The following is a 22,747-nucleotide window of genomic DNA, read 5'->3' as shown; positions in this document are numbered from 1 at the left end:
TGCAATCATTTTGAAAAAATTTTGTAGTTTTTTTTAATTTTAAATAGTGTGTGAAAAAAAACAAATTATATATAAATATATATATAAATTATTTTTCATAAATTATTATTATTATTATTTACTATTTACTACTTTAAGCGGTCAATGGATTGTTAACGATTCCGGCAAACAATAGGGTACTCTTTTTCGGCTCGTATTTGCTGACCAATAGGAACATAAACGGACGATTGGCCTCAAATGATTCGGGAAAGTCCATCGATCGGGCCATCATTGCAACACCTATTAAGGAAATCGGTATTAAAAGTAAAATCGGTTAAACAATATATTTAGTGGACACATGATTTAGACACATACTGGTAGCTGCAGCCGCTTCGGTACCCTCTTCGTTGACCTCGATGACCGCCTTCTGAAGTACTTCGCCGACATAGAGACCCATCGGATCGGAAGTCATTGCCGAAAAGTCGGCCACTTCCGAATTGAATATATCCTGAATGCCCAGATGGGTCAGTGTCGGTATCAACGGCAATATTGATTCCAACTTGAATTTCGGTAAATAAATGTCCAACTTTTGCGGCGTTAGACTGCCGACAATCTGGCTTAATGTTTCGGCGGTTAACTTGCCAATCATTGATTCCAATGTAACACCGGTATTCGGTAACAGTATCAACATTGCACAGTTACTTTTATCGTAGGTCAGTTCAATAGCCGACAAGTTGAGGTCGTCGTGTACCATAAACGGTACCTTAACCTTCTGGTGCATAGTCGGTACGTCGAGTATATCGTTGCGAGCAGTGGTAAACTTTCTGGGTTTAGTATCTTTGGTTTTGAACGGCGTCTTCCACAGACCCTTGAAGTAGAGGGCATTTACAAGAATCAGTTTCGTAGCCGAATCGATATCGTCGAACAGGGTCTTAATTTTGCCTTTAGTCGCATCGGATACGTCCGAATTGATGGTCTTAACAGCCGATTGTGGCTGTCCTTCGAAGTCAACATCACGGGCTTTACCAGCGAAAGACTGTTCAATCATTTGCCGATAGTCTTTGCGTATCGGATACGACTTATGTGCGTACAAATAGTTGGCCGACAATAGTATACCCGAATTGGCCTTCAAAACGCGATCGACTAGCGAATGATATTCGTTGGCCAACGATTTATAACCGTCGGCCGTATACGACTTGCCTAACAGGACACGCGATAGTTCTTCGCCAGTCCTGCCCCGGGAGCCCATCAACGTCATGGTCAGTGCAGTGGACAACGAAAATGGGGAAAATACTAGATTGCGCGCGGAGTCTTGATTGACTAGTTCGCGGCTAACGGCCAGTGCAAAATCCAACGATCCCGTATCCAGTTGTGATGTCATCTTTGTGGTGGTGGTGGTGGTGGCGGCTGCCGATTGGATTAGTCCAGGTTTGTGAACAATTGTTTTTTGTTGTTGTTGTTGTTGTTGGATTGGATCAGTTGGACAGATGATGGAGAAAAATAATTGAAATATTAAATAATAAATATTTAGATAATTAAAGTTAAAAAATAATTTTTTTAAAAAAACAGTTTCCGGATGAGAGACTAGAGTAGTGTAGGGATAGAGAGATATATACAGTATATTAAGGGATAGACTATTCAATAGATTATTCAATAGACTATACAATGACTATACCGTTATAACTAGTAAATGATTGATTGATTGGTAAATGTATTCAATAAGTTATGGGTTATATAATTGTTAATGAATTGTGAATTGAATTGAATAAAACAATAATATCAGTAATAATACTGTAGTGTATTGAAGTACAGTATGTAATGTACTGTAAATATCATAATAATATGTATGTATATTGAATATCTATATAAATATTATACTGTGTATAGTCTATAATACAATGTACATGCAGTTAGTATTAATAATATATATATATATATATATATATATAACTAAAAGGTAATAAATTTTATTATGCAATATATGTATATATACTGTATATAATGTAAAAATAATAAAACTTACCAAATATGACAATCACTATTAACAGTATATATAATTTTGTTATTAACATTATTTGCTGTTTAATTGTTGTATCATAAAAATATTTTTTGATGAATTTATTTATTTATAGTTTTTTAGTTACAACAAGTTGTCACAGTTATTATCGACACAAAAAAAAACACAGACACACGAAAAAAAATCACACAACAAATATTTTTATGATTTATTAATTAAAACAGATTTATTTAATATTAATATTAATATTAATATTAATATTAATTAATATTATTATTATTACACTTAGACTTATTATGTTTAGATATAAAAAAGTTTTTTTTTGTGGTTCAATTTGTTTGTTTGGTTTATAATTATATATTTTTGAAATTTAAATTTATTTATAAAATGTCATGAATATGGATGTAAATTGACTTTTAATATACAAACCATATTAAAAAAAAATTACACAAATTGTATATCAATTAGTATATATTATATATTTTTTTTAAATTATAAATGTCTGACAAAAAATTAAATATACTCATAAATTTTAAATTAAATAATTATTTATGTAATAAATGTGTTTTTTCACTAAAAAAACCACTGTATATAAAAAAAATCTCTGATTTTTTTTTAAATAATTAATTGAAATGAAAATGAGAAAGAAATTAATTTTTGTTTTAATTAGTTTTCACTTATATAGCATTTTCAACTCATATACAGTAATACTGTATATATATATAAAAGTCAAATACAGTACAATATTGAGAGTAAAAAAATTATTTGCCATATAATTATTAGTTATGTAGTTTATGGGGGGGGGGGGAGAAAACTACACCAAAAAATAAATAAATAATTTTTTTAGGCAACAAAATACTGTATTAAACACAAACAAAAAATTGCTTCAAAACATATTTGAAGGAAATTTCGTATATATATATGATATATACTGTAGAATATATGGAGAAATATATAATTTTAATAAATTATTATATTATATATATAACACACTTTCACTTTTTTTTTTTGTTGAAATAAACTAAACCTAACAAACAAACAACAAAATTAGTTGATAACAGTTTATTATTATTATTACAATAAGTATTATCTAAAACAACAAACAAAAAAAGTTTTATTTATTGATTGGGCGTTGTTTTCATTGAACTATCGGGTGATGATATTATAGTCTTGAAGTCGACAATTTTTGAGACAACAGTCCTAAATAGTTTGTCTTCGATGGTCATCGGCATAAAGTATAGTACAGTATAAAACAGTCGATACAATAGTGAACTACTGATTATATATAATCTGGGATCAGCTGCCAGTACGGCTTCATCGAAGTCGCCAAACAATGCGGACGATTCAATTGATTTTGAACAACTAGTTAGGCCCGTCTTAGCCAATACTTGTCGATGATATTCATGAAAATATTGGCCATACAGTTGACGTTTTGCTGTATCCATACCATCGGACATCATTTCCTGGACATTACGCTGATGGCCAGCCATAATATTTGTATGGCTAGCATAGTCGCCTGGTTTTACTATAATAACTTTGACATCAAATTTTGATAGTTCATTGCGCAGGGAATGGCTAAGGCCTTCGATGGCAAACTTGGAGGCACTGTAGATGGATAAGCCAGGATAGGCTATACTACCATTGATTGAACTAACGTTAATTACACGGCCTATGTATGTGTGTGATGGGAAAGACAGATAAAAAAATTTTAAAAAAAATTAGTATATTTGACAAAAAATACTAATGTTTTTTGTATGTATGTATGTAAGTGTGTTTTGAATGGGAAATATATGCCACCAAAAAAAAATGGGAGGCATATACTGTTGTATATTCAAGGCTATTTGTTTTGAGTTGTTTTAGTTGAAAGTGATGTTCAAATATCTGTGAAATTAATGTTTATTTTATGACTGTCTGTGTCTGTTTGTGTGTGTTTCCCCCCTCCCCCTCACAAATAATAGATATTATAATAGAGAGAGAGAGAGAGAGAGAGAGAGAGAGAGAGAGAGAGAGAGAGAGAGAGAGAGAGAGAGAGAGAGAGAGAGAGATCCCATATATTTAATACAATAAGTGATTGCATGTCAATAGGTTTTTGAGACACAATTTGATTATTATTTTAGTGAAAATGATATTTATTTACTATATATATAAAAATTGTGCCAAATTTTTATTGCTCTAATTTTTCCCCACTTTCTAGTATACAATACCTTATAATAATTTTTTCGGGACTTTTTGTTTGTGACCTAAAAATAATGTTTGTGTACTAACTAAATCATCAATTTATAAATTAGTAGTCTCTCTCTCTCTCTCTCTCTCTCTCTCTCTCTCTCTCTCTCTCTCTCTCTCTCTAATTCACTAACTTTCTAAACAATTTTTTTGATAACTAAATAATAATAATAAATAATAGTAATATACTATTTAGAAAACAAATAAACTTAATGTAGTTTTTTTATAGACTATTTTTTTTGATTGTTAATAATTAAGTTTTTATTAATTAAAAATAGTTTAATAGAGTTGTCGACTAAATATATATATATTTTTAAAAATTATTATTATAAATACCTTGTGTTTGGATAATTAATGGCAAAAATTGTTTGGTAACTCTCATAGTACCCAAAACATTGATATCAATTACTGACTGGATTTGTGTCCACGAAAGCCAATCAAACTCACCCATCAAACAAACGCCCGCATTGTTTATCAATGCATATAAACCTAAAAATAAATTAAATTAAAATTAAAATTAAAAAAAAACAATAAATAATTTTAATAATATTAATTATAAATCTATATTATATTATATTACAGTAATTTAAATTTTGTATAAATTTTTATATAAAAATCTATAGCAATAATAATAAATAATTTAGTTCTGAAATTAATGCTAATAATAATAATAATAATAATAATAATAAAGTTTTAATATTATTTTTTTTAAATGAAATAATGCTATATAATAATAATAATAATACTTATTATAATTAATTTATTGTATTTTTATTATTTGATCAAATTTATTATTCAATATATTACTGTATTTGTTTGTAATCTAAAATATCAAACATTTAAAAAAAAAATTAAAATCAATTTTATAATTATTATCAAATTGTTTAATTAAATTATCGGATAATTCAAAATTGGTATTATTTTAAATTATTTGTTAAAATAAATTATGCTATTATTCATAATTTAAATATACATGTTGTTACTATGCAATTAAAAAAAAAATTGTTTACTAACTTTTATAATACCAAAATATATAAAACAATTACTTATTATGCATAATAACTATTTATTATTATTACTAAACTATTAATATATATATAATTTACAATAAAATTAACTATTTTTTGAATAACATTTTCAATAACTAGCCGGTAATCCCTTAATATATAATTGAATTAAAAACATAAACTTAAAATACTTGAAAGTTATTTCAAATGAAAAAAAATTATATGTTTCAATATTACATTTGAAACAACAACAAAATAAATAGTATTTATACATTAATTTACTTAAATAGTTTGCTATTTACAGTAATTTTTATGTTGAAAATACTTTAATAATAATAATAATTTTAATATAGCCTTAAGGACTTGTAATTATTTTTATTTTAAAAAAGTCTAATTTTAGATAAAAACTTTAATTTTATTATTAGGCTCTCAAATGATTGAATGAATGGGAAAAAAGAGGACACAAACAAAAAAATATATGCCATAAAAATGTATATTAAATATAAATTGTAATTTTAAAAATAAAATTATATAATAAATGATTAATTTAATTAAAACTAAATTAAATTAAAAGTGAATTTTGAATATCATTTTTAATTAAATAAATTAAAACAAAATAATTTTTTTTTTTTAAATCAAATAAATTGATGGCACAGACCTTGCAATTGATTATCATTTAAATATTGTCTGACTTTACTAAACGCTTGTTTGACATCACTATCTTTGGTCACATCCATCTGAATGACCAATAGTCTCGGTTGTCGGTTATCCTCATCATCAGCACCGCTGCCGCCGCCGCCACCGCCAACATCGGTGGCCAACAATTCTGACAACTCTTTGGCACCATTGCTGCTCAAATCCAGAACAGTGGCCACCACTAGACAACCTTTACGATAGAAATGTTTGGCCACTCGGAGGCCAATACCCGTATCGCAGCCGGTAATCACTAAGCACTTATCGTCTGGTGATAGCCATTGATTACAATTGAGGAATACATTGGATAACTGATAGATATAGGAACCGATGCCGACTAGTATGACAAAGATGCCCAACAATATGGTTATCCAATCCATTTGGTCCACCAGAAAAAACAACAGACAAATCACACAAAAAAAACTTTTTTTTTTGTGGACACAAAACACAAGAGAGTAATAAAAAAAAAAAGTTTTCTTCTACTTCTTCTTCTTGAGTGATGAAACCAAACAAATCTGATGACAACTGTATGTATAGTCAGTGATAGGTCTGTATGAGCTGTTGTTATGGTGTCTATAAAGTCTCAGTTTAAAGACTGGATTACTTGTCTTCAACAACAACAAAAAACTTGTCTTAAAATAGTATTAATAAAAAACCACTTCTTATTTTGCAAACATTTTTTTAAACAAAAAATATTTGTTTGAAAACTTGTTTTTTAAAAAATAATTTTTATTTCAAATATTTAATACATAATCAAAAATTGTATACAATTTTTTTGATTATGTATTGTATGTATAAAACGCATGCGTTTTATAGACATTGAAACACATGTTATATACTTATGATGTGATTGTTTTGTGGATCCGATTCAAGTGATAGTGTGTGCTATGTCTTCGACAACAACTGCTGATGAAGTGTTCAGTTTGGCCATCGAGACATCGATGATGGCCTGGAAATCGTTTCAACTATCTATTGAACACGGAATGGGCGGTCAATATCAACGGGAAAAGTTAGTTTGGATGAAACAGACCATCGAAGATGTTTTCCGACAGAATTCTGGTGGTAATGGAGGACTACATGCAGATGAACTGGAAGAATATGTCGGCGAAATTCTGGACAACGAGTTCAATACGGTCATAGAGGACGGATCGCTGGGTATATTTGCCTCAAATGTTTGCCAATTTTATCGTATGTGTGCCGACGGCCAACATCGGCAAGTGATGGACAGTGTCGACGATATGCGACGTAAGGCCAACAGCGGTGTTGTTGTCGGTAACACTTGTCCGCAGGCTATCAGTGAAGATATGATGGTCGGCGTCGTCGAGAACGGTCTCAACTCGTTAGACATTGAGGACAATGACGAGGACGACGACGAAGAAGTAGTTGAAAGTGATTCACGTGTTGTCGTCGTCGCTGAAGATATGAAGACTACCGAAGAAGCAAAAGAAGAAGAAGAAGAAGATGACGGCTGGACTCGTGTTCAACGAAAAGGACATAACAAACGATGATTTGATTTTGATTTTTGTTTTACTGTTTTTTTAGTTAATTAATAGTTTTTTTTAGTTAATTAATAGTTTTTTTTAATTATTGACAATTAATTTATAAAAATAAATATTATATTATTAACTAATCGCTAAAAAATTAGTTAATTTTTACGGTAATTATTATAAATTTATTTTTATCAGTCAATTATATTCATATTTATATTCATTGAATCCATTGATCGCCAATAATCTAAATATTGTTTAAAAGTTTATTAATAATAATATTTTATTAAATAAAATACTGTAATATTTTTCTAAAAAAAATATGTTAATTAAATATTAATATTTTTTTTTAATTAAAAAATTACAACTAAAAAATTTATTGTAAATTATTTATAACTTATAAATTAAAATAATATATTAATAATAGATTAAAAGTTTTTAATTTATTATATATAACAAAATAAATTAATAAGTTTTAAGACAAAATTAATATATAATAGTTAAGTTAATATATATATAATAGTTATTAAATTTACAATTAATTAAATAGTTATTTTTAAAATAAAAAAAATTATATAATAAATAATTTTTGAAAAAATAATAAATAATTTTTATACGTAACGTCTTATATGAATGGTTTGTAATGTTGTTTATATTGTTGTTGTTGTTGTTGTGAGCAATCATATGACGCGTCACTCAATAATTGTATTGATAGTCAAATGTAATACATATTACAGTATATATTAGTAATCAATTGAATGGCATTTAAAATAAAAATTATTTTTAAATATTAAATAATTAATAGATTTTTTTGTATTTGAAAAACAAATACAAAAAAAATGTTTTTATCAATCAATCAGACAAACAAACTGTTTGTTTGTTTATATTGTATTTATTGTGTTTTGTTTTTACAATTTAGTTAAATATTAATCAATTGATTCATAAGTGAAAGACAACTAAACAAACAATCGATACGACAGAAGACCGAAGACATATCAGTCCTATATATTCCTCCTCAGCGACGGACAGACAGAGATGTTTTGTTTACAATTTAGTTAATAATAATAAACAAAACAAAAATCAATTCATAAGTGAAAAGACAACTAAACTATCAATCGATAGGGAAGACAGAAGACATATCAGTCCTATTCCTCATCAGCGACGGACACACAGACAGACATAATGTCGGCAATGAAGAAGTGTTTAAGTCATTCATATCTCTATCAGAAACAATACAACAACACCGCCGCCACCGCCTCCTCGGCAGCCGATGAAGAGATAATCAGTTTGAATGTCGGCGGCAAACGATTCAGTACATCCCGCCAGACGTTGACATCAATCGGCGATACATTTTTCACGGCATTACTATCCGGTCGGATATCATCGCTACGGGACTCGTCGGGTGCCATATTTGTCGACAGAGATCCGAAATTGTTTGCCATAATTCTGCACTATTTGCGTACCCGTCAGCTGTACGACATCGGCGACGGCAGTAATCTGGATATGCTATTACATGAATCCGAGTTTTACGGTATAACACCATTGGTACGGCGGCTACAATTGTGTGACCAACTCTACCGTAAGCCAACCTGTGGCGGTGATCTACTGTTTCAGTCGCATATCAAACGCCGTACGGGTGATGGCGATTGCGGCGGCGCTACCGCTGCTGCTGCTGGTGGTGGTAGTGGTGAACCTGTACGACAAGTGGTCGCCCATCACAATGCCATAGCCGTAGCCCATAGTCGTGTGGTTACCTGTTATCGACTGAAAGATACAATGGGCTGGCAATTGGTTTTTGAATCGGAACCGATTGACAGTACTATCGCTGAGATTGCTTTCTACTATAATTGCGGTGTTGCCGGACTAACCGGACCGAAGCTAATGTTGGCCATCAAAGATCAACGATCTATAATCAGATTGTGGTCTATCAATGTATCTCATTATAATAATAATAATAATAACAATAATAATAGTAATAGTAATGATAGCACCGGTAGTTCAAATACTTGTAGCAACAATACATCACAAAAGCAAGAGATCGGACGCTTTCATCTCAATAATTGTCACATAAACTCCATGTTCTTCATCGGCTCTCAATTGGGTAAAAGACTTTTTGTTTGTTTGTTTGTTGTGTAGAATATATGACTAAAATCTGTTTAAAATTGATTATTTTTTAGTGGCTTTGGGTAATGAAAGAGGAAGAGTCGGTGTCTGGCATTCGTCATCTCAGCACTGGTTAGTACAAGACCTGAAACAAGGAACCACTGATGCGTCGGCAATAACCGCCTACGATAAGGCCGGTTGTAATTTTCTACTATTGGGTTCGGGTTTGGGATCTATCTATTTGATTGATATGCAAAAGTTTCCGTTGCGTATGAAAGACGGCGATCTACTAATCAATGAACTATACGAAGATCCCGAAGGCGAAGAAATAACTGCCATATCTTGTTATTTGACGCGAACGCCGAAAACCAATGGCAATTGGGTTGAGATTGCCTACGGAACTAAAGGTATTGTTTTTTTTTTAAATAATTGTTTTACCGATTATAATGATTTCTATTACCCCCACCCCTACTACCCCCACTACTTGAATAGGTGGTACCGTACGTGTGTTAGTCCAACATCCGGAAACTGTTGGTCACGGACCGCAACTGTTCCAGACGTTTAAAGTACACCTAACGGGTATCGAACGGATAATGTTGAGCGAAAAATATCTGATCAGTGTATGCAACGCAATGCACGTACGCACGTGGACACTGACCAGATTTCGGGGACGTATATCTACACAACCGGGTTCAACACCGCACGCGTCGTTTCGTATTATTCGGTTCGATGAGGATGTCATCGACGACGACACCGATGAAGACAGAGGGCAGTCAATGGCGGTATCGATTAGTGCCGGTAGTAGTAGTGATACCAATCGAAGCTCCTGTTGTTTGACAACAACAACAACTGCCGTTACCTGCGATGTCGGTCCGTTCGGCGATCAGGACGACGGCGACAAACAGGTATTCATCGAACGGTTCCGAACGCAGACTGATTCGGCTAACGTTCTGATGGCTTCAAATGGCCACAAGATCTGTACACTGCGTTCGGTAGACGACTCACTCATTACAGCCTACTGTGTCCACGAATGCGAAGCCGTAGCAATGGGTAACCGATCGCGACGTTATATACTAACCGGTCATTCCAATGGTGACCTACAAGTGTGGGATCTGACCACTGCTCTTGATTTGGCCGCCAAATCGGGTCCACCCGACGGCATCACAAAACAATTGTTGTTAAACGAGTTGTTAAAGTAATAGTTAGTTAGTAGTTATATATACAGTACATATAAATCATTTTATTATAGTTTTTAAATAAAATAAGTTATATATTAATAGATTTTTATATATATTAAGCTATATTTGTATATAAATAATATGTTAGCAGTTTTTATTTAAAATTGTTTTTTAATTTAATGCATAAATCATTTATTTTTTGATTTAAAAAAATTAATAATAATAATAATAATTGTACTTATTATTGATCTGATGATAGAAATTAATATTATTTTATAATTAAATTGTTTTAAAAAAAATTTATAGAAACTTATCTATTTATTTATTTATTTATTACATAATAATAATAATAATAATACTACTACTATTTTATAATCTATAATTTACTGTATAATGTTTAGAGTAGTAGTATTTTATTTTATTACAACAACAAAAAAACCATTGAAAACAATTCAATTATAATGAATTAAATTATTATAATTTATTTTTATTTAATTTAAAAAATTATTATTATTATTATTATTATGGCTCTACAACACAAAAACGTGAACCAGTATTACCAAAACAATAGCCTTCACAACACATTTCTTCGCCCTCGCATTCAATTTGTTTACCATTATTAGGACATCCGGCTAATTAAAAATTTTTAATAAATTAATTTTTAAAAAATAAAATTTTAAAAATTCAGATAATAAAACTAAAAAAAATTGCAATTTTTTTATATAAATATTGTAATAGTGTATATATGGTATATAATTTTTTTTAATCTGTATATATTATATTAGAATTATATACATAAATTTAAATTAAATCAAATTTACAATTTCAAGTTAAAAAAAAGTTTTAGTAATATTAATATTAATAATAATAATTACTATTAAAAATAATAATTATTTTTTTTAATACTAATTAATAATTAGTATTAAAAGTAATTATTATTATTATATGTTACTATATATATATTCAAAATTTATATTTAACAATAATTATATATATATATATATATATATATATATATATATATATAATAATTAATTACCTGAGTCTGATATAGTGGCAAACATTATAATTAAAGCAAGTGTCAATAAAATAAATCGTAACATGGTCATTTTCAAACAACAATAATAATAATTATATTTAATTATAATATTTTATCGAAGTTGAATTGTATGGATATTTTTTTAATTAAAATAAATTTCTGATATACAATATAAGCTCCTTATATATATATATATATATATATATATATATATATATACCTAAGCTAATCATTAACTTATTTTTTTACTACAATAAACTTAATTTAAAAAAATGATTAGTAATATAAAAAATATTTTCGAAAAAAATGATCAAGCATAAAACAAGCCAAGCAATGATATTAAATAATTTTTTTATTGATGTCAACATTATAATGCTAAAATAAAATTAAATAAATAAACATGTTTACTTATTGAAATAAGTCATAAATCACAATAATAATAATAATAATAAATATCTAGTATTTTGTTATTTTTTAAAAAATATATAAAATTTTAATATACTATTAAATATAATACCCAAAATCTAAATTAGCATGCTAATATTATATAAAAAAAATTTTTGTTATTAATAAATTATTAAAAATATGAAAATAATTTAGAAATTATAGCTATAATAAATCTAAAACACAATTTTACTATAATTAAATAATTAATTTATAAAAAAAAATAAAATATTTAAATTATTAAATATGCATGTTTATTTATAAAAATTAGTTTAGTTTTATTAAAATATGTTTAGGTTATCTAAATAAATAAATAATAATTTATTGTTTTATTGATCTAGCAAGTTTTTGATTATATCTATTAATAAAATAGTTATTACATAAATACATTATATAAATGTTTTATACTATTACTAAAATTAACACTTAATCTTATATAAAAGTATTTTTTAATTATTATTAAATTATTTAAAATTGAAAATAATTTAGAAATTATATCTATAATAAATTTCATTTATAAAAATTTTATTACTAATATTTAAAAAAAAATTAAAAGAAAATAATTATATGCATTATATCAGCATTTATTAACATTTAAAAACATTTATCTAATGATCTAGCAAAAAAATAGTTAAATAGTAAATAGATTTTTAAAGAAAATTAAATAAATCATATTTATTATTTATATAAAAAAATATTATTTTTTAATAAATATTATTAGTATTAATTATTAGTTTTAAAAAATTTAATCTAGCAATCTGTTTGAATTATGATTTTTAAAAAAATAAAAATAACTATTTTATTAATTATTTAACTTGTTATTATTAATATAGCAATGTTTTTTTTAAGATAAAATATAAACTCCTTATATACTAAAGCTAATTATTAGATTATTTTTTCACTGAAATAAACTTAACTACAAAATTTAAAAAAAATGATTAGTAATATAAAAAATATTTTTTGTAAAAAAATGATCAAGCATAAAACAAGCTTATTAATGATCTCAAAATTTTTTTTTGTCAATAACATAAAATAACATAAATCAACATGATTAATTATTGCATGGTTAAAAATAAGTTAAATAAGTTTATACTAATAAATTATTTTTATTATGAATAAAATATGGGTATATATATAAGGAGCCTGTATCTTTTTTCAATTTAGTTATATCTTTGGGAAAAACAAAATAATATTAATTAAAAAATTTATTATTATTTCTAAAAAACAATTTTTAGAAATATCTACTACTAACTATATTAATACTATACAACTAAACTAACCATGGTGATGCTTAAAAAATACATTTTATTGGTGGCTATGATTTTCATGATTGTCTCAACCACTATGTCAGGTATTATTTATCAAATCTATTTTTATTATTTATTTTTTTTAAATAATGTAATTTATTTCAAAAAAATATTTAAAATTATTTTTTTTTAAAAATTGTTATTTATTTATTATTATTATTATTTAGTGGCCAAAAACTGTGGTACAAAGCAAATACCATGTAGAGGAAAATGTTGCCACATTACTGATGTACCTTGTTGCATTGGTTAAATTGTCTAAAAAATTTATGATTATACTGAAAAAAATAAAATAAAATGTTTAGCTATTATAAAACATTTTTTTTTTGTTAAAATTAATTATTAATAAATTTGAAAATAATTTTTGTAATAATGTTTTTTATTAATATTATTAGTATTTTGTTGTTGTTGTTGTATACATTAAACTAATAAATTAATTTGAAAAATAATAAAATATTTAAATTATTAAATATGCATGTTTATTTATTAAATTATTAGTTTAGTTTTATTAAAATATGTTTAGGTTATCTAAATAAATAAATAATAATTTATTGTTTTATTAATCTAGCAAGTTTTTGATTATATCTATTAATAAAATAGTTATTACATAAACACATTATACAAAGCAAATGTTTTATACTGTTAATAAAATTAACACTTAATCTTATATAAAAATTAAAAAAAAAATAATTAAATTATTTAAAATTGAGAATAATTTAGAAATTATATCTATAATAAATATCATTTATAAAAATTTTATTAATATTTTTTATTACTAATATTTAAAAAAAATAAAAGTAAATAATTATATGCATTATATCAGCATTTATTAACATTTAAAAACATTTATCTAATGATCTAGCAAAAAAATAGTTAAATAGTAAATAGATTTTTAAAGAAAATTAAATAAATCATATTTATTATTTATATAAAAAAATATTATTTTTTAATAAATATTATTAGTATTAATTATTAGTTTTAAAAAATTTAATCTAGCAATCTGTTTGAATTATAATTTTTTAAAAAATAATAATAACTATTTTATTAATTATTTAACTTGTTATTATTAATATAGCAATGTTATCATTATAATATTAGTATTATTATAATTAAAACATTAAATAAAAGATATAAAAAATAACATAATAAATAGTAAAAATAATAAAAATAAGCATGTTCATTTTGTTGATTTTATATCGGTTAAAAAAATATTTTCAAAGTAATTAAAGTTAATTAAATTAAGTTAAATGTTATGGGTTTATATATATATATATTAATTAAATTTAAATTTGTATATTTTAAAAATTATTATTATAATTATTTAGTTGCTGTTAACTATGATAATAATAAATTATTATGTCACGATAAATGTTGCCTATTGAATAAAACTTATCAATGTTGTATTAGTTAGCTGGATAATTTTTGTTAAAAAAAACAATTAAATATATAATTTATTTATTATTATTAATATATGAATAAGATTTTTGAAAAAATAGTTAATATATATAAACTGTTTTATTTCTATTATTTTATTTTAGTAATTATAAATCACAATAATTTTAATAAATTTTGTTTATAGTATTATTATTATTATTATTAATGTTGTTGAACTAATGAATTACTACTAATTTTGCTATAAATATAATAAAATTATAATAAAAAATATTTAAATTATTAATTATGTTTATTTATATAATTAGTTTAGTATTATTAAAAATATGTTTAGGTTATGGAGATAAATAAATAATTATTTATTGTTTTATTGATCTAGCAAGTTTTTTTTATAAATATCATTTAATCATATAGTTATTAGAAAAATACATTTTATTTTATAATAATTACATATTGTTATAACTAAAACAATGTACTCAATGTTTTATATTTAATATATATATAAATATACAGGTATATAATTACCTGAGATTGATATAGTTAACAAACATTATAATAAAAACAAATTTCAATAAAATAAATTGTATCATGGTCAATTTAAAAAGAAATTATTTATTTTTAAAAAAAAAAACATATTGTAATTGTTGTTTATATTGTATTAATATTTGAATTAAAATTAATTTTTTAAGATAAAATATAAATTCCTTATATACTAAAGCTAATTATTAGATTATTTTTTCACTGAAATAAACTTAACTACAAAATTTAAAAAAAAAATGATTAGTAATATAAAAAATATTTTTTGTAAAAAATGATCAAGCATAAAACAAGCTTATTAATGATCTCAAATTTTTTTTTTTGTCAATAACATAAAATAACATAAATCAACATGATTAATTATTGCATGGTTAAAAATAAGTTAAATAAGTTTATACTAATAAATTATTTTTATTATGAATAAAATATGGGTATATATATAAGGAGCCTGTATATTTTTTCAATTTAGTTATATCTTTGGGAAAAACAAAATAATATTAATTAAAAAATTTATTATTATTTCTAAAAAACAATTTTTAGAAATATCTACTACTAACTATATTAATACTATACAACTAAACTAACCATGGTGATGCTTAAAAAATACATTTTATTGGTGGCTATGATTTTCATGATTGTCTCAACCACTATGTCAGGTATTATTTATCAAATCTATTTTTATTATTTATTTTTTTTAAATAATGTAATTTATTTAAAAAATATTTAAAATTATTTTTTTTAAAAAATTGTTATTTATTTATTATTATTATTATTTAGTGGCCAAAAACTGTGGTACAAAGCAAATACCATGTAGAGGAAAATGTTGCCACATTACTGATGTACCTTGTTGCATTGGTTAAATTGTCTAAAAAATTTATGATTATACTGAAAAAAATAAAATAAAATGTTTAGTTATTATAAAACATTTTTTTTGTTGTTAAAATTAATTATTAATAAATTTGAAAATAATTTTTGTAATAATGTTTTTTATTAATATTATTAGTATTTTGTTGTTGTTGTTGTTGTTGTATACATTAAACTAATAAATTAATTTGAAAAATAATAAAATATTTAAATTATTAAATATGCATGTTTATTTATAAAAATTAGTTTAGTTTTATTAAAATATGTTTAGGTTATCTAAATAAATAAATAATAATTTATTGTTTTATTGATCTAGCAAGTTTTTGATTATATCTATTAATAAAATAGTTATTACATAAACACATTATACAAAGCAAATGTTTTATACTGTTAATAAAATTAACACTTAATCTTATATAAAAATTAAAAAAAAAATAATTAAATTATTTAAAATTGAGAATAATTTAGAAATTATATCTATAATAAATATCATTTATAAAAATTTTATTAATATTTTTTATTACTAATATTTAAAAAAAAATAAAAGTAAATAATTATATGCATTATATCAGCATTTATTAACATTTAAAAACATTTATCTAATGATCTAGCAAAAAAATAGGTAAATATTAAATAGATTTTTAAAGAAAATTAAATAAATCATATTTATTATTTATATAAAAAAATATTATTTTTTAATAAATATTATTAGTATTAATTATTAGTTTTAAAAAATTTAATCTAGCAATCTGTTTGAATTATAATTTTTAAAAAAATAATAATAACTATTTTATTAATTATTTAACTTGTTATTATTAATATAGCAATGTTATCATTATAATATTAGTATTATTATAATTAAAACAATTAAATAAAAGATATATAAAAAATAACATAATAAATAGAAAAAATTATAAAAATAAGCATGTTCATTTTGTTGTTTTTATATCGGTTAAAAAAATATTTTCAAAGTAATTAAAGTTAATTAAATAAAGTTATATGTTATGGGTTATATATATAATGAGCTGTATCATTTATTTTCAACTTTTACTTCAAGTTATATATCATTAAATAAAAATAGAAATTAATTAGAAATTAAAATTTAATTATTTAAAAAAAAATAATTTTCAACCGTATTATTGGCACTATGTTTTACCATGCTTAAATATATTTTATTGTTTGATATGCTTATGATAATAGTCAGGGTAATTATTTTAATTAAATTTAAATATATATATTTTTTTAAAATTATTATTATTATTATTTAGTGGCTGTTAATTATAATAATAATAAAATATCATTTCACAGTAAATGTTGCCCATTGAATAAAACTTATCAATGTTGTATTAGTTAGCTGGATAATTTTTGTTAAAAAATAATTAAATATAGATATATTACTGTATTAGTATATGAATAAGATTTTTGAAAAAAATAGTTAATATATATAAACTGTTTTATTTCTATTATTTTTTTAGTAATTATAAATCACAATAGTTTTAATAAATTTTGTTTATTGTATTATTATTAATAATAATGTTGTTGTTGTTGTTGAACTAATGAATTACTACTAATTTTGCTATAAATATAATAAAAAAAAATATTTAAATTATTAAATATGAATGTTTATTTATATAATTAGTTTAGTATTATTAAAAATATGTTTAGATTATCGAGATAAATAAATAACCATATATTGTTTTATTGATCTAGCAAGTTTTTTTTTATAAATATCATTTAATCATATATTATAGTTATTACAAAATATATTATATTTTGCAAGCAATAAATATATTGTTATAACATATAACTAAAATATTATATGGTATATAAAATGTTGTATTGATCTTTAATTATTATTATAAATTGTTTTATTGATCTTGTAAATTAAATTAATAAAAAAATATATATTTATGATTTTAACAAAAACTAATTATTTATTGGTATTATTATTATAATTACTGTATAAGTAAAACATTAATAAAATAAAATATGCAAGCTAATTTAGTTATTATCAATTATTAAAAAAGGTTAAATGAGTTTATAATAATAAATTATTTTTATTTTGAAAAAATTATAGGTATATAAGATGCCTGTATATTTTTCAATTTAGTTATATCTTTGGTAAAAACAAAATAATATTAATTAAAAAATTAATTATTATTCAAAAAAAAAACAATTTTTCCAATATCTACTACTAACTATATTAATAACTATACAACTAAACTAACCATGGTGATGCTTAAAAAATACATTTTATTGGTGGCTATGATTTTCATGATTGCCACTCTGTCAGGTATTTCAATCTATTTTGTTATAAATTTTTTTTTTATAAAATATTGTAATTTTTTCCAATTAAAAAAAATGGTAAAAAATTGATTAAATAATTTTTAACAAATTATTATTATTATTATTATTATTTAGTTGTCAAGGGCTGTGGTAAAGGTCAAATACAATGTGAAGTTAGTAGTAAATGTTGCGATGTGGGAGATGCTTTTTGTTGTTTTGAATAACCAATGATAATCGTTAATTAAATAATTTAATAATAAATCAATTGTAAAAAAAAAATAATTAGTATAAAATTTTATTATAAAAACATTTTTTGTTTATTATAGTTATTAATTTAAATTTAACAATAATTTTCTAATAATGTTTTTAAGAAACTATAATAAACTAATAAATTATTTTTTTTAATTTGCAATTATTTGAAATAGATATTATTAATTAAATTAAACTTTTATTTTAATTTTAACTATAAATGCAGATAATAATTGTAAATTATCATTATTATTTTATTGAATTAGCAATTAATAATATTTATTGGAAATATATTTTATACTAATCAAAATTATTTTTCTAGCAAATTTAACAAAAAAAAACCAGTTAAGAATGCTAGAAAGCATTTTCAGAAAAAAAACTTGAATACCAAAAATAGGTTGAAAACCATCAGTTTGTATAATTATAGCGGCTATATAGTAACATATAAAAATTTAAAACATACTTAAAATGTACATAGTTTAAATATTGTCATGTAGGTTATCAAATTACTTGGTATGACAAAATAAACTCACCTATAGTCATATGGGGTATCAACTGATGTAGTATGACAAAATAAGCTGTACTATAGTCATGTGGTGATCAAATGATTCAGCATGACAAAATTTACTCAACTTTAGTCATGTAATGTATAAAGTGACTCGGTATGACAAAATAAACAACTATAGTGATGTATGATATCAAATGACTCAGAATGCCAAAATAAACACAACTTTAGTCATGTAGTGTATCAAATGATTAAGTATGACAAAATTATTCACTATGACAAAATAAATAACTAATCATAGTTTTGGCGGCATTTTTTGAAAAAATAAAATAATAATTTTGATCTATTATATATTATTTTTGATGCTCTATACAATTCTAAACGTTAAAATTTTACCTAATTTTTTTTACATTGGCCGCCATTTTTTCTATGTTCCCGAAGAGATCAAAATTTTGATGCAAATTTTCAATACATTATTAGTAGTCCTCTAACCGAATCTGAAGTCATCATTTCTAAATTCGCAAAAAAATGCTACAGACAGACAGACTCAAAAAGTCATTATAGATTTCAGTAAATAAAACTTCATGTATTTTTTGAAAAATATATATAATTTATTTGATTGCAATATAACGTTTTGCACTAATAACTATAGTTTTTATAAACTATATAGCTATAAACTTTTTTCTATACATCCAATTAGTAATTTGTTTTTTATGTTAAAATTAAGTATTATAACAAAAACAACAAAATAATAATTTGTTGTCATAGTAAAAACAAAACAAAAATCTAATTTTATAGATGTTTACTATAATTATATAAGATTACATTAATAATATTTTAGTTAATTAGATTTCATTTATTAAACAATATTAGTTTAATATCTAAAAAAAACAATTATTATTGAAAAAATTTAGTACATTTATAAATTAGTTTATATAATTATATACCAATTTTAGATAATATAAAATACTATTTATAAATATATAAATATGTTTTGTTTTGCTATACAATTTCTTGATTTTTATTTTAATTACAATATTAACAATTAGGTGTTAATTGTTATGTTTTTTATATTGTTTTAATTATTTTAGTAGATTTTAGTACTAGAAATGATAAGAAAAATAATATTCAAAAAAAATAAAATCAATTAATTGTATTTTCATAAGCAATCATAATTAATAAAATATATTCTTAAAATACAGTATTATTGTTAATATAATTAAGATAATTAAAGCAATTAACTTTTTTTTCTATGACAACAAAATAATAACAAATAAAATAATTATTTTTATTTGTTAGTATTTTGTATAGTATTTTTGATGTTATAAATATATATTAATAAAATTATTTATTTTTAATAATTTTACTAAACATATTCATAAAATAATTATTTGTTAACTAATATTATTCTTAAAGATATATTAATTATTATAATAATTATAAAATATTAATAGAAAGTTTTAGAATTTTTTTTAATAAATAAGTAATTGTTTTTTTGTAATAAAATTCTATTTAAAAAATGTTAAAAAATTATAAAATATGTTTTAATTATTTATTACATTTAATTTATATAATTGGTTTTGCTATTCAATCATATCAAATTAGTTATTTGTATTTTTCCTATGAAACAGTTACAAATATCAAGTATGATCAAAATGCAAGAATTAATTTGCCGTCACTAACATTTTGCATGTATAAGCATTTATTTATTAAATCGTACTGGTTAAAAAATTATACACTTTACAACACTACTAGTACAGATTATAATTTAAAAAATATTTACAAAAACTTTAATCAATTATCAATTGGTGAACAAATGAAATTGCTTATCGATTATAAACAATGGTTTCAGTGTAAATTACTTACCAACGTACAACATCAGTATGATAATAATAATACTATTGATTTTATTAATTGTGATAATATATTTCATACAAATAAATTTTTTAATGCATTTGGGTTTTGTTTTACACTATTTTCAAACCAAATAAAACCTGATAAATTATATCAACATCACACGTATAGTAACTTTCTTACTAATAACTGGAAAGGTACCAAATATTTGGCTCAATTTGATTTTTTAAATCAATTATTTACAAATGAAAACTTTGAATTTATTGTAATGATGCACTGGCATAGAGAACGGGTATATCGTTTATTTCAATATAAAAATGCATTACACATTAAAATCAATGGTAGCGGTTATGGTTATATTAGATACCGTAAGACAATATTGGACGATAAAGTTAGAACATATCGTCGACAATGTCATGAAAAACAAACACAATTTGAATGTTTGTTTGAGTGTCAGATTAGAGATTTAATCCAGAAATCTGGTGGACAGCAGACACCCAATTATCTATTTACATATGATATACATAACTATAATCTATATTTTACTAATACAAGTTATCGGTCAAATTCAAATTGCAAACAACAATGTAGTAAACATCGTCAGTGTAAACAACATTTTTATTCAATGGAATTTATGAAAGATTATTATAATTCAATTAATTATAATTTATTTCGATTTTATATGGAAGTGCCGGCAGAGCCGACCACTGTCTACGAAATATATCCTAAACTAAGTTTAGATGAATATCTGTGTCTAATAGCCAGCATTTTGGGTTTATGGTATGGTTTTAATATTTTATCGATGGGCAATAATTTTAATAAAATGATTAAAAAATGGATTCAAAATTATTATACGAATTGTCTAATTTTTCATAATTTTTTTCAAAAAAACAATAAAATTAAGGCTAATAATGTTATTATTAATGTTCATAATACTAACACTGTTACACAATAACATAGTGTACCTATTATATATGTACTTATATAATTTCAATATGTTTTTTATTATTTAGAAAACATTATTTAAAATAACAATTTAATTTTATTTATAAGCATTATTGTTTGTATAATTAAAATAAAGCAATTTTTACTATACAAAATTAAAAACAAAAATGATTAGTAATATAAAATATTTTTTCGAAATAAAATGATCAAGCATAAAACAAGCTTATTAATGATCTCAAAATTTTTTTTTGTCAATAACATAAAATAACTTAAATCAACATGATTAATTATTGCATGGTTAAAAATAAGTTAAATAAGTTTATACTAATAAATTATTTTTATTATGAATAAAATATGGGTATATATATAAGGAGCCTGTATATTTTTTCAATTTAGTTATATCTTTGGGAAAAACAAAATAATATTAATTAAAAAATTTATTATTATTTCTAAAAAACAATTTTTAGAAATATCTACTACTAACTATATTAATACTATACAACTAAACTAACCATGGTGATGCTTAAAAAATACATTTTATTGGTGGCTATGATTTTCATGATTGTCTCAACCACTATGTCAGGTATTATTTATTAAATTTATTTTTAATATTTATTTTTTTTAAATAATGTAATTTATTT

At 23.1% G+C, this 22,747-nt stretch overlaps 4 protein-coding genes across 5 annotated transcripts; 2 read left to right on the top strand and 2 right to left on the bottom strand.

The window, feature by feature from the left end:
* Nucleotides 1-37: 37 nt before the first annotated feature.
* LOC128952600 (leukocyte elastase inhibitor-like) lies at nt 38-2,119 on the bottom strand. 2 transcript variants are annotated; one of them, XM_054298017.1, is made up of 3 exons: nt 2,003-2,119; nt 355-1,386; nt 38-279 (listed from the first exon to the last, which is right to left on the bottom strand). In XM_054298017.1, exons 1-3 carry the CDS (start codon nt 2,049-2,051, stop codon nt 134-136), a joined length of 1,227 nt encoding a protein of 408 aa, XP_054153992.1. In that variant the 5' UTR covers nt 2,052-2,119; the 3' UTR covers nt 38-133. The 2 variants fall into 2 exon arrangements, with proteins under 2 accessions (XP_054153992.1, XP_054153993.1); XM_054298018.1 differs by lacking the exon at nt 2,003-2,119 and adding an exon at nt 1,655-1,794.
* A 980-nt stretch (nt 2,120-3,099) lies between these two features.
* On the bottom strand, nt 3,100-6,383 carry LOC128952601 (D-beta-hydroxybutyrate dehydrogenase, mitochondrial-like). Its single transcript, XM_054298019.1, has 3 exons — nt 5,885-6,383; nt 4,556-4,708; nt 3,100-3,665 (listed from the first exon to the last, which is right to left on the bottom strand). The coding sequence occupies exons 1-3, from the start codon at nt 6,297-6,299 to the stop codon at nt 3,115-3,117; spliced, it is 1,119 nt and encodes a 372-aa protein (XP_054153994.1). The 5' UTR covers nt 6,300-6,383; the 3' UTR covers nt 3,100-3,114.
* A 339-nt stretch (nt 6,384-6,722) lies between these two features.
* On the top strand, nt 6,723-7,440 carry LOC128952255 (pre-rRNA-processing protein TSR2 homolog). Its single transcript, XM_054297613.1, has one exon. The coding sequence runs from the start codon at nt 6,807-6,809 to the stop codon at nt 7,425-7,427; it is 621 nt and encodes a 206-aa protein (XP_054153588.1). The 5' UTR covers nt 6,723-6,806; the 3' UTR covers nt 7,428-7,440.
* An 814-nt stretch (nt 7,441-8,254) lies between these two features.
* Nucleotides 8,255-10,732, top strand: LOC128951742 (BTB/POZ domain-containing protein KCTD3-like). Its single transcript, XM_054297009.1, has 3 exons — nt 8,255-9,507; nt 9,584-9,916; nt 10,002-10,732. Exons 1-3 carry the CDS (start codon nt 8,589-8,591, stop codon nt 10,706-10,708), a joined length of 1,959 nt encoding a protein of 652 aa, XP_054152984.1. The 5' UTR covers nt 8,255-8,588; the 3' UTR covers nt 10,709-10,732.
* The last annotated feature ends 12,015 nt before the right edge of the window (nt 10,733-22,747 follow it).

The sequence above is a fragment of the Oppia nitens genome, unplaced genomic scaffold (assembly GCF_028296485.1).
Source record: "Oppia nitens isolate AA-2021 unplaced genomic scaffold, nextdenovo-longstitch-racon4-pilon3 scaffold1_pilon_pilon_pilon, whole genome shotgun sequence".
Taxonomy (NCBI): domain Eukaryota; kingdom Metazoa; phylum Arthropoda; class Arachnida; order Sarcoptiformes; family Oppiidae; genus Oppia; species Oppia nitens.
Note: the sequence above shows the minus strand (reverse complement) of the source record. Positions and strands in the feature narration are given on the sequence as shown.